At 49.3% G+C, this 13,434-nt stretch overlaps 1 protein-coding gene across 2 annotated transcripts in view; it reads right to left on the reverse strand.

The window, feature by feature from the left end:
* The window catches only part of kdm2aa (lysine (K)-specific demethylase 2Aa), a 37,515-nt gene that overhangs the window by 13,580 nt on the left and 10,501 nt on the right, over window positions 1–13,434 (reverse strand). For both annotated transcript variants that reach the window (XM_084084888.1, XM_084084887.1), the window contains exons 9-16: window positions 13,313–13,428; window positions 12,886–13,012; window positions 5,119–5,360; window positions 3,841–3,918; window positions 2,210–2,337; window positions 1,648–1,771; window positions 1,294–1,422; window positions 441–524 (exon numbers count right to left, since the gene is read on the reverse strand). In XM_084084888.1, coding sequence (XP_083941014.1) covers window positions 441–524; window positions 1,294–1,422; window positions 1,648–1,771; window positions 2,210–2,337; window positions 3,841–3,918; window positions 5,119–5,360; window positions 12,886–13,012; window positions 13,313–13,428 — 1,028 coding nt within the window. The remainder of the gene's footprint in view (window positions 1–440; window positions 525–1,293; window positions 1,423–1,647; window positions 1,772–2,209; window positions 2,338–3,840; window positions 3,919–5,118; window positions 5,361–12,885; window positions 13,013–13,312; window positions 13,429–13,434) is intronic.

Below are 13,434 nucleotides of genomic sequence, written 5' to 3' on the forward strand. Positions count from 1 at the left end.
CCCCAAATAAACAAAATCAAATGAAAAACATACAAAGAGAGGTGGGGGGATTATGAAAAAATAAATAGTAGAATCCAAATCCCAAAATAAAATATAAAACAAATACCAAACACCAAAGAATAAAACAAACAATACAAAAGTCAGACGGGAAACAGTATATCTGTTAGTTTCAAACACACAGTTAGGACGCATGCATACCGAGATACAGAAATCATGTGAGAGTTTGTGCGTCTGGTATGTTAGCATGTTTACCCTCATTTGAAAGAAAAAATAAGCGTTTTGTGTGAGTAAATGGTTGCCTGACAGACATCGTACGTACGCGTACACTTCTTTAGTTGGATCCCCAGTAGCTGCCACCAAGGTAGCAGCTACTCTTCCTGGGGTCCAACCACACACATGTATGTGGGTGCGTTTGTCATCAACATGAGGTGGTTACGTACCTCTGGGTCAGTGATTCCTTGAACACACTTAGGACACTCCCAGCAGCTGGGCAAGTCTTTATTCACCACCCCATCACCTTGAACCTGCACAGAGACACAGGAAATTACTTTTAACCCATTTAGGTCTGCGGCCGATTCTACGAATGCCTTCTAAATCCTAACAGTTTTCTGGACAAAAAACTATGTTTCTATATATGGTTGCTGTCGGGCAGAAACACTCATCCCCATATTCTAACTTTTTGTGTTTTCTTGCAAATGAACGTCCTTCTTGATAATACACAGTGTTGCACAAAAGTATCAAAAGTAGCAGATCTGCAAGCTTGTTTTGAGCTTGTAGATTTTTTTTTTTTAATCCTGAAAAAGGAACAGTTTTGGACATATGAGGTTTCCACCCGACAGAGACGACATCTAGCTAAAATCTAAAATGACAGAGATTCTTTCCCGGTTTTAATGGGTTAAAAGGGACAGGAAGATGGAAACAGTCCAATAGGTCTGCAACTATCAATTATTTACATAATGATTATTCTATCGATTACTTTTTTGAATTATTTGACACAGGTTTTCGATGCCAGTCGGCACGAAGGGGAGGAAAATGGAAAAGAATAAATAATCATTCTTAAGATTATTTTGCAAGTCCAACCACTTTCAACCTGGCCTTCTTATTTTGGGCATGTCTTCATTGTCAAAGGCTTTCAAATGTTTTCAAACATAATAGTTCTTGAAAATAGCTAAAATAGCTCATTTACAAGCTCACAATGCAATATTTGCTGTGTGTGTGTGTGTGTGTGTGTGTGTGTGTGTGTGTGTGTGTGTGTGTGTGTGTGTGTGTTACCCACACACAATTATTACCCACCGTGAGACAGCCAGGATGGACAATCTGGGCACAGTTGGAGCATTCCATCAGCGTGAAAGCGGGGTCTCCTGCCTCCTCCTGGTTGGGCTCCTTACAGATCTCACACACCGCTGACAGGGGCAGGCCAGGCTGACAGGACAACAACACACCACATATTCTGTTCAAACATCATAAATAAATCCATGCAATGTTATAAGGAATGCCCACATGCCTTGGAGAGATATTGTGCTTATGAGGGTCAGGCAGTACTACTTGTCCACCAGTAGGTGTCCTACCTGACACCAGGCTCTAAATGTCTCAGTGGAAGAGTAGGGAGAATTAGAGAATTACATAAACACAAGGCCAGACACTCACAGCGAGACATTGGCGCAGGACACAGGTCTGTTTGAGCTTCCCCGGTCCGCCGAACTTCTTCATGTCCCTGCAGAAGTTACAGTCCCCGCACTCTGTCCTCATGCACGCCTCACATCGCTTACACCTTTACAGACAAAAACACAAGCAAACATGAAATAACAGGAGGAAAGCACAAACTACAGTCACTGTATGCAGTATATCAGTGGTTCTCAAACAGAGTGCTGAGGCACACTACTGTGCCATGAGACAAGTAGGTGTGACGTGAGATTTTGTGACAACCACAAATTAGTATTGCAGTATACAGTACAACTATGCTAACTATACAAAAAGTTATGCATTTTTTCCTTTCTTTTTTTATACTGCATCAATGGTTTGTGCGCACTGATTTTTTAATACAGAGGCAGATTCTATACCCTAACAATATGTATTTCAACCACTTTCAACCCGGCATTCCTATTTTGGACATGTTTTAGATTATAGGCAAAGTGAAGCATTGTGAGCCTGTAGATAAGCTGAAGAAATACAAAAATGTGTATGAGTGTGTGTGTGTATGTGTGGTTACCGGACTCTGCGTCTCCTTAGCACAGACATGGAGGAGGCTGGTTTCTGTGGTCGTGGGATGACTGGGGTCGTGGCCAGTTTAGGCCGAGGAGGGGGTGGAGGAGGAGGGGGAGGCTGGTACCACGATGGCTGGAGGAGCAGAGGACTGCTAGTGTTAGTATTAAATATCAACAGTCACTGTCCCAAACAAGGTTACAGTTCAATGTACAGATCATAGATACTGCTTAGACTGATGATAGGTTATTTGTTTACCTTTATGATCCTATCTTACTATCTATATTCATTTGATGTTTCTATACATTTGATGTATTACCTCAAGTTTTCCTTGCTTACTGTAAATGGCTCTGTATTATGACCGCCTGCTAAATGCCTAAATGCCTAAGGTCAAAATCCAGTGCGGATGGTAGGGCTGGGCAAATAAACACACATATATATATATATATCAAAACCAGGTTTAAATTGTACAGTGGAGATGTTGTCTTACTCGCTCGCTTAATGTAGTTCCAATGGTTTTTCTTCTTATACTAGACAGAAACCACTCCAGACGATTGTAACAAATTAACAGAACGTTTAATAAACTTATCAAAACAAAAAAATAGGCAATATATAGGCAAAAAAAAAGTGTGTGCAGTAAGAAAACCGTTTGCTTCCACCCTGACTGTTTACTCTGACTGACTCTGACTCACTGAAAACACCTGTTACTAATCCACATAATTAACAATCAATGACAGAAGGTGGGGTTTTGAGGACAATTGGTTTGAGAATCCCATTATCTTTTACACACAACAGAAACCAAGGAGTATAATTATATTTCAAGAGGGAGATTTCACAGTAAACAGCCTAAGCCTGAAAGTTTGATGGAATGCATATTCACTCGTGAGTGCCTTGACCACTTTTCCATTGCGTCTTATGAGCGGATTCTTTTGACGCCAGCCTGCGTGCGCATACTGGACTGGTTGCTATCAAGTGTGATGTTGTCTGATAAGGGAAGGTTTTCATGAAACGTAGTGGGAATTATCAGTAGGGTTACCCTGAAGAGATGGTTTAAGTGTTGGGTCTACGAGGTCAAAGGTCAAGGTGACTATCAAGATGTTAGTGCACTGTTTTCATTCTGTGGGTGTGTTTGTTAGGTTATTAAAGGTGGATTCTTTGGTTAAAAGTTTATGCTCTATATTCTGATAGTGATCATTGTTATAGAGTGTTTGTTTACTAAAAAGCTGGAGAGATTCCTGTTACTGAACAGTCAGAAAAACACTTTCAGGTGGCTTACACATTGTATTAAATCTGGAAAGATAACCCATTTATCAGCTTCAATTTTATATTGTTCCAATTCCAATTTTGGATGCTCATCTTTTTTGTCTGGTTCCGTACAATTTAACTGGTTTATCCTGTGTGCTGTACAAGTTCTCTTTCCTGATTGGATGAAATTGGTATCCCGACCTGCACATACTGTGTATGTTATGGCAGACAGGGAGACCCTTGTTACTGAACAAACACTATATAGCAATGATTACTATCAGAATAGAGCTAGCAAACACTTATTTTAACAAAAATATATGACTTAATATCATCACCAGCACAAGGGTTATGATGATTTGGGGTATTGATATAACAAAGGACTATGCTGCTCACCCTCTTGGGCCATGTGATGAGGGGTTTCCCTGTGTAGGACAGCTTGGCGTTGTCATTGGCGTGTTCCTTCAGCAACGCCTGGAGGAGAGAGGTACAGGAGGAAGAGGAGATGGTTAACTCATTCAGTGCCAATGAAATAAAAAAAGAATTGCGAACTGTGCCAGCAATTTTTAAATTTTCTTATACCTTTCTCAAGTAGTCACAGAATATTTATCTCCAGTATAATCGATCCCCTGATGGGTGCTAATCACTGAGGGTTGCACTGTGTGGTTTCACAAATGTCAACGAGGTCATTGGACCTTGTTGACATTAATTGTCTGCTTTTTGAAAATAACATAATAACATTGAAAAATACATAGTAAAAAAAAAGTGCTCAGGAGCTGAGATACAGCCTATTTCAGTAATAAGTTAAACAAGAAGTGAACGGAGCAACAAATCTTCAAATGATGATATCTTGGGTTCTGAGCGTTTTTTTTCCAAACATAATTTTTTTTCAAAAACACGTCAAACACGTCATTGGCACGTTGCGCCATAGCGGTGAAACACGCCAATGGCACTCAATGAGTTGTTAAGAACTGTGGTCCATAAAGTATGTCAAGTTCTCCAGTATGAGACATGTTCTTGCATTCAATATGAACATAGCAACAGCCTTCTCATTCCTGAAATCCAATTATAACTGATTAAACTCATGTCTCCTGCATCGCTCGGTTGCTTCCCCTATATCGTTGCTGTCGGGCAGAAGCCTCCTACTACAGTGTCACACAAAAATGATACTTTAAATTTACTGAAAAGTAACAGTTTTACAGTATGGGGTTTCCCCCCGACAGAGACGATATATAGCTAAAATCTAACACACACTCGTAGTACAACGAATAGTGAAAGTAGCCAATCTACAAGCTCAGAATACGTCACATCATGACGCGTAATGAGCTTGTAGGACTAATCAACTTAATTCAAAATAGCTGAAAAACAGCCGAGCTACATGCTAACAATGCGTGTGCTTCTAGATCGGCTATTTTTTGGTGTGTGATATTGCCGCACAATTAAGTGTGAAATAGGGAAAATACCTACCCCAACCCCTAAATCAAACCTCTAAATGCTTAATTCTAACACTAACCCCAACCCCTAATTGTATCTCTAAAAGTATTTTTTTTCTTCAGAAAAATGGTCCTCAAAATGTCTGTCTTTCAAATTCTGCAATACCTATGGCGACGTTTGGTCCTTACAAGTACAGTAATGCAAGTATACACATGCACACAGAGGTTTTCCATGTGGTACCTTGACATGTGTGAGCAGTGCGGGGGCGTTGTGTATTCCTGCAGGGACACATTTCTTATTGGAGGGCAGAGACTCCAGCTTTCTCAGCAGGTTCCACAGACCCTCCAGTTCGTAGGGTGTCAGTTGAACTTTGACCCCAGGCTTAGCGGGCAGCTCTGCATCAGCAGTGCTCAGCTCCTCCTCTTCCTCCTCTTCCTTCACCTCACCAGACGCAGAGTCCGACGGAAGAGGCTTCTTCAGACCTGCAGCAAAGAACCTGGGGTTACCTTTAATGTAATTGCTCAAGACAGATTCTGCTAACAGCAGAATCTGTCAGCACCACTGCCTTAAACATGTAATGTGGTTGTTAGTAGGAACAAACACAGAAGCATCCGGGAGGAAGTGGACTATGCAAGGGGAGGAGCCAAACCAAGTTCCCGTTTTAAACAAAAACGTTTAGTTTTCTCTTTCCTTCTTTGAATTTTTACCGAATGGGTTTCCAGATTACCTTTAATGAAACTAAGGGCTGCACATCAAATGTGTTACATTAACTGAGGATTTAACCGTAGGATTTTACTGTGTGGCCAAGTTACTGAACTCCAACATTCATATTATTCCTATTTTAATACACAATGTGATGTTTCCAGATAAACTGCACGGCTTTGGCCTAGAATTCTTTACACGGTTCTAAATTAATATGTATTGTTGTAACTATGAATTAGCAAGTATTATTTGAGCCAAGCAACAATCTATCACAAAATAATAAATAAAAAACACCACTTTCAACTATTTTGGGGAACATACATTTGGAAACAATGTAGCTTGTAAACACAGCAATTTGCAAGGTGTTTTACTGGTGACATGCAGTTTTATTACATTGCTCTCTCACTGTTCACATATGGGATCAGCGCCCCCTGGCGATGATATACAGAAGCTTCACATTAACTCCCTCGGGCCAATCCTCATTGGCCCGGTGGGCCGTCAGTCGCTTTCCGGAAAACCCTCCCCCGAGGGTATAAAGGACCCGGAAAGCGGAAGTTACGTTCTCTTTGGCTTCTTCTGCCTCGATGAACACAGAGCTACTACAATCACATCTACGAAAACAGAACGAGCCTGCGGGGAATTCGACGATCTCGACAGCGACGAGTCGGTTTCTCAGTCCACCGAGAGTCCCCGGAGCTCGTTACTCTCCCTTTCCCTTCCACGGAGTGGAAAACTCTTTCCTCGATCTACACAGCGGACGCTGCAGCTAGCTTAGCCTAGCTTAACTAGCTTTCAGGCCTACCGGCTTTTTAGCTTAGCCTAGCCGGCCGGCTTGGCTTCATTCATTCTTCATCAGCATGTCTCGGCGTGCTCTTCCCACCGCGACGGATCGCCACGACCGGGGTCCCGCCATGGATTTACCCCCCCGTCGCCGATGCAGCACCCGCACCTGTGCCCAGCTGCTGGACGAGTGGGACACCCACGACCATTGCATCATTTGCCTGGGTTTCGCCCACGCGGACGCCGCGGCCTACGAGCAGCCTCCTAGGTGCTCTGACTGTGCCAGCCTCCACCCATCGGAGCTTCAGAATCGCCTGTTCAAGGCCGAGAGGTTCTACGTTCCTCCCCGTACCACGTACGAGGAGCCTGAGGAGTACGACGCGGCCTCCCGCTACTTCTCCTCCCGCAGACAGCCCGCCGCTTACACGGCCAGAGAGGAGGCTTTCTCTCGCCGGGCTCGCCCGTCTGCAGCAGCCGGCTCCGCCCGGGCCTTGGACCCACCGGATCGCTCTCTCCACGGAGGGGACGGACGCAGACCTGGTTTAAAATCAATCGGTCCCCGCTCCCGTTCTCCCACGAGGGGAGACAACGCAGCGGAACACAGCGGCGGCCCTCACCGAGCTAGCTCCCACTACTCTTCCCCGGCGAGGAGCGGGTGCTCAGGCAGAGATGACGGTGAGGACGAGACCCTCGCCACCTACCAGGTGGAACAGTACGACGACGGTGATGATTACCAGGTCGTTGACCAGGTCGAGGGGGACGGAGAGGTCGTCATCCTGGAGACGGAGGACCGCGGCCCTCCTCTCCCAGCTATCGGCCCACCGCTACCTGCAACGCCACTCGCCGATGCTGTACCTACGGTAATGGTGGAGACGGCTACAGCCCAGGTTGAAGCTGCACCTCCCCCGCCCGACATGAGCGAGGCTCCTTTGCTGGAGATCTACAAACTGGCCACCGTGAGATGTGGTCTCAGATGGCCCGCGGACGAGGCCGAGGTGGCCCCCGCCAGCGCTTCCGAGTGGCAGGGACTTGGCTCCGTGGAGGAGAAGGTCCCAAAGAAGTGTAAACTTCCCCTGGCAAAGGGCTTCGCTGCCGGCCTCACGGGGTCTTGGAGCTCTCCTCTGGCTCCGGACTCCAATCCAAAAAAGCTGCGTTTTGAGATCGACTGCGCGGGCGCAGGCGAACTCGGCCTCTCGGCCTTCCCGCCCATGGACCGTAGTTTGGCCACTTTCATGCTGCACAGCCAGCCGCGCAGCCAGAAGGCGCCCTTCTCTACAACAAAGGAGACACCGTGCCTCACCACCGAGAAGGACGTTGCTGGATCCGCTGCCACGAGGGCGGTCTACAAGGCAACAACATCAAGCGCCAGGGCCCTCAATGCTGCTGCTCTGTTACAGGGGTCCCTGATGGTTCTTATGACGGAGGCGGGAAACGCCGCTACGCCACAACAACTGGCTGAGATGCGGCGCCTCCAGCGGGAGATTATGCTCCTCAATAAGAATACTACAGAATGGAACGGTAGAGTCATGGGAATGTGCGTCGCTCACGAGAGAGGACGTTGGCTAGATCACGTCTCCTTCAAAGGCCCGGACGACAAAAAGCACCTCCAGAACCTTAAGATAACCGCTGGCAACCTCTTCCATGGCGCAATGGTTTATCTCCAAGAAAGCACCGCGACGCGCAAAGCCCAGGACGAGGCGGCCATGTCCTGTTTACAGGCTCCTTCTGGACCACCTCTCTCTCGGCCCCAGACCCGTCCCTCGCGGCAGCCAACTAGGGGTAGGATGCCACAGGTCCGTCAGACCGGTTCGCGCCAGAACCAGTCCCATTCTGCTCCACCAGCCGCTGGCAGAGGCGAACAGCGCGAACGTCGGGACGATGACCGTGGCCGCGCGCGCCCCGCCAACAACCGGCCTCAGAGAGGCAGTCACAGGGGTCGCCGCGCCGAGCAGAATAAATGACACTGTCCAACCCTGCCAAGTGAGCAGGGACAATTTCTCCCCCGGTTCCCTCTCCCCCCTGACGGGGGATTTTCGACTGGATTTTGTGGCCACGGGCCTCCATCCACGCTCACCGAGGAAGAGGAGGAGATGTTCGACGGAGCGAGTGGAGACGGCGTTCGATCGCTCCCGAAGCCCCGCAAAGAAGCACACACACCCAGATGTACATTTTATGAAACACGATTTTGTGAATGTGCATGTTCCTGTGTCACCTGCCGCTGTATTTGTTCAAAATGTTGTTATGAAAACAGATTCTGTATTAAACAACCAAAAAATACAACAAAGCACAACCAAAGTACTAATGAGCCACCGTTCATCAGGGACCCCTCACGAGGGGTCCCTGGTGAGCGGGGGACACAACAAAGGCAAGATGGCGGGCCAAAACCGTCATCTCCTACACGGGTCACGCCAACATTTTTCTTGGTCCACAAAACGCCCCAAGTTAAGACTAGGCCCCAATGTTGTTGTTCTGTCACAAGAGTCGGCCATTTTGAGGAAACACGTGTTGGCGCACACATTGGCTGTGAGCGAACACGTGACGCCTTCCAAGATGGCCGCGCGCATGAGCCCTCATGTAGCACCAAGCATGCTAACCAGGCTAACAAGCACAGCCAAGACGAAGGCTCTCACACTGGCCGCGCATGCGTACTCAGGAGTAACAACAAAGAGGGTTGCCGAGCCAACGAGCACGACAAAGATGGCGGCGCTCGTACACCCGACACAAATAATAACCCCTCCGAATCCGTTGTCGCTCCGCATCCAGCGATGGAAAGAATGCGACGCCAACCCTTGGGTGCTCCGTACAATAGCACGGGGCTACAGGCTGCAATTTTCCAGGAAACCACCCATGTCCAACAAAGTATTGTTGTCACACGCGAGTGGCCAAGCGGCGGTAACGTTACGAGAGGAGATTGCATCACTCCTGCTAAAGAACGCCGTGCGGGAAGTACTACCGGGAGAAAGCCGTCTAGGTTTCTACTCAAGATACTTCCTCGTCAAGAAGAAAGGAGGGGGGCTACGTCCCATCATGGATCTGAGAGCTCTCAACAGGTATTTGAAAACCTTTCAGTTCAAAATGTTGACGGCAGCAGCGTTACTACGCACGGTCCGCCAGGGCGACTGGTGGAGCTCAATAGATCTCAAGGACGCCTATTTTCATATCCCTATCTACCCTCCGCACAGAAAATTCCTGCGTTTCGAGTTCGAGGGTCATGTGTACGAGTACCTGGTCCTTCCTTTCGGAATGTCTCTAAGTCCCAGGGTGTTTGTGAAATGCACTCAGGCAGCGATAGCTCCCCTGAGGCGGAGGGGTGTCCGCGTCGCGACCTACATAGACGACTGGTTGCTGAGCGCGTCCTCGCGCCAGGAAGCGTGCCACCATACCAACCTGGTGGTGTCGCACCTGACCTCCCTGGGGTTCACGCTGAACCTAGCAAAGTGCGTGCTCACTCCGTCCCATCAGGCTACCTTCATAGGTATCGATCTAGACGCGGTTTCTCTCAGGGCTCGCCTGTCTCAGGAGAGGATAGCCTCCTTCCTGAGGTGTCTGGCCATGTTTCAACTGGGACACAGGGTCCAGTACAGGGTCTGCATGAGGGCGGCAGGGCTTATGGCCTCGGCCATCTCTCTAGTGCGCCTCGGCAGGCTACACATGAGACCTTTTCAGAGGTGGATGGGCTCACTCCGGATCCCAGCCACTCAGGGCTCTCGCCGCACGACGGTGTCCGCGGAATGCATGCGATCCCTCCAACAATGGAAAGTACCTTCCTTTCTATCGGAGGGCGTCCCGGTGGGGAGGGTCATCTCGAGAAAGATGATCACCACAGATGCCAGCTTGACCGGCTGGGGCGCAACTTGCGAAGGCCGGACGGCCAGGGGTTTGTGGGACCGCAATACGAGGACCGCCCACATCAACTTCTTGGAGTTGATGGCGGTTTTTCTGGCAGTGAAACACTTCAGGCCCCACATCGGGGGTTGTCACGTTCTGATCAGGACGGACAATACCACGACCATGGCCTACATCAACAAGCAGGGAGGCTTGAGGTCTCCTACTTTGGACGGTCTGGCACGGAGGCTGATACTGTGGTGCGACACGCACCTGAAATCAATCAGCGCCTCTCATGTACCTGGACTTCTGAACAGGGGTGCCGATCTTCTGTCCAGGGGCAAGGTTCGCTACTCGGACTGGTCACTGCACCCCGCGGTGGCGGACCAAATCTGGATCAGATTTGGACGGCCTCAGGTAGACCTTTTTGCATCAGGGGAGAACGCGAAGTGCTCACTGTTCTTCTCAATGAGCGGTCAGGCCCCGCTGGGCCTGGACGCCCTGGCGCACGAATGGCCAGGGGGGCTGCTTTATGCGTTCCCTCCACTGGAGCTGATCCATCCCACTCTGGAACGGGTCAGGCTCCGAGGCCTGACGGTGTTGCTGGTGGCTCCGGCAGGGGGCACTTGGAGGTCGGAGATAGCTCCCCTGCTATACGAGCGGCCTTGGCCCCTCCCGCTGCGAGAGGACCTGCTGCAGCAGGCCGGGGGCGAGATTCATCATCACAGGCCTGCAGACCTAGACCTTTGGGTCTGGCCTGTGAGAGGGACAATCTGACTGCGACAGGGCTGCCACCTAGGGTGGTGGCCACTATTCAGGCCGCTAGGGCACTCTCCACTAGAACCGTCTATGGGGCAAAGTGGAGTGTGTTCGAGGAGTGGTGTCTGGGAAGGTCCCCGGTCGTGGTCCCGTTCCAGGCCTCGGTCGCTGACGTCTTGACTTTCCTACAGGATAGATTGGATCTCGGGAATGCCTTCTCGACGATCAAAGTGTACTTGGCGGCCATCTCGGCCAACCATGTTGGTTTTGGTAAGAAAACCGTGGGGCAACAGCCCCTGGTGTGCCAGTTCATGAAGGGCGCGTTGCGTGAACATCCTGTCTCACGATCCTTGTTTCCCACGTGGGACTTGGTCCTGGTGCTCGACTCACTCTCTCGTCCTCCTTTTGAGCCATTGGAGACGGTGGAACTAAAGTTCCTCACGTTCAAGACGGTGCTCCTGGTTGCGCTGACAACAGCGAAACGGGTGAGCGATATGCATGCTCTTTCGGTGGCTCCGGAGTGCATGAGGTTCGCTGGTGAAGGCAGCAGGGTTGTCCTCAAACCTAACCCGATTTTCGTTCCAAAAAAACACCTGGCGGTGGTTATGCCAACTGAGTTGGTGGCTTTTCATCCGCCTCCTTTTGCCTCAGATGAGGATAGGAGGCTACACTGTCTCTGTCCAGTAAGAGCCCTGCGGCTGTATGTCCAGAGGACTGCGGCCCTGACCCGCCCCAGCCAGCTCTTCGTCTCCCTGGGCCCTGGGCCTGGGGGACTGGCGGTGACTAAGTCCACAATTTCCCGTTGGATTGTGGAGGCCATCCGCCTGGCGTACGCTAGTAGGGGGGCCCCAGTGCCTGAGGGTCTGAGGGCGCACTCTACTAGAAGTGTATCGACGTCCTGGGCCCTCCTCAAAGGAGTGTCTATTCAGGACATCTGCACGGCAGCGAGTTGGTCGTCTCCTTCGACTTTCGCTGTTTTCTACAGCCTGAACGTGGCGTCGTCTTCTATGGCGCACACGGTTCTGGGCGTGGCTTCCACCTGAAGGTGGTTAGGTGCTTAGAACGGTCTTACAATCTGTTCATGCCCCTTACTTTAGTGTTGATGGCCGAAGGTTGGGCCTTAGATTAATAAGGCGGACTTCGGTCTGTCAGGGCCCCCCACTAACTAGACAGGCTGTGCCTGGTTTTTAGTTTATAAGGCAGACTACGGTCTGTCAGGGCCCCACTAAATGTATTGGTCTCTGCCTCAGACCCGGGGGGTCTGTTGGCACCTGGATGCCGGGGGGCGGGGCCCTGGTTCAGGTTGTGGGTATCGTGATTTGCGGTTACATTCAGGGGGTTTATGTCTCCCATATGTGAACAGTGAGAGAGCAATGTAATAAAACTATAGGTTACTTACGTAACCCCGGTTTTATAAATTGCGAACGAGCTGTTCACAAAAACACCCTTCTTTTTGCTCGGCAGAAGGAAGCTGGTGTGAAAGAGAACGTAACTTCCGCTTTCCGGGTCCTTTATACCCTCGGGGGAGGGTTTTCCGGAAAGCGACTGACGGCCCACCGGGCCAATGAGGATTGGCCCGAGGGAGTTAATGTGAAGCTTCTGTATATCATCGCCAGGGGGCGCTGATCCCATATGTGAACAGCTCGTTCGCAATTTATAAAACCGGGGTTACGTAAGTAACCTATAGTTTCCTATACATTCTAGTTTGGAAAATGCAACACTGCCCCCTAGTGCATATGCCAGTGTTACATGCAAGCATGTCAGCAGGCAGCAATGCAAATGTTCAGGCACGACAAATCGTGCATTTTCACTTGCATCACTTCATGGGAATGTTTCCAGCTTGATTGTCTATAGCCCTTACTGTACATAACACATGGTTGTGTGTGTGTGTGTGTGTGTGTGTGTGTGTGTGTGTGTGTGTGTGTGTGTGTGTGTGTATACCAATGCCGAGGGAGTGTTTCTGGAACTCTGGTGTGAGGTAGGAGGTTTTGGTGATGCTGAAGACGTAGCGCTCCAACACGTACCAGCACATCTCATAGTAGAAGGGATACCGGAACTTCACTGGTACCTGGCCCAAACACACACACACACATACCATTAACCACAGCAATGTAAATGGTACTGTACCTGGCACAAACAAACAGACACCACAGCATTAACCACATCAACAACATAATCTCTATACTAGTTCCTAAGACTGTTGCTTGATAAAAATAGGTGATCTGCAAGCTCAAAACAGATCACACAGCAACGTGTTTTGAGCCTGTAGATCACCTATTTTCGGAGTAAAAACTAAGCATTATGTTTTATGTCTTTTGTCCGTCCTATGCGAAATTGCATGTGTGTGTGTGAGTGCGTGTGCTCTAACCCGCGTGCGGTCTTCGATGTTGCAGATGTTGAGCTGCATGGGGACGTTGAAGCTATGAAGGAAGTTTCCTCCAAACACAATGGTGTCCACAGGGGTGTACACTGCATGGATCCAACCTGAGT

The sequence above is a fragment of the Gymnoscopelus microlampas genome, assembly GCF_963454915.1.
Source record: "Gymnoscopelus microlampas genome assembly, chromosome: 2".
NCBI lineage: Eukaryota > Metazoa > Chordata > Actinopteri > Myctophiformes > Myctophidae > Gymnoscopelus > Gymnoscopelus microlampas.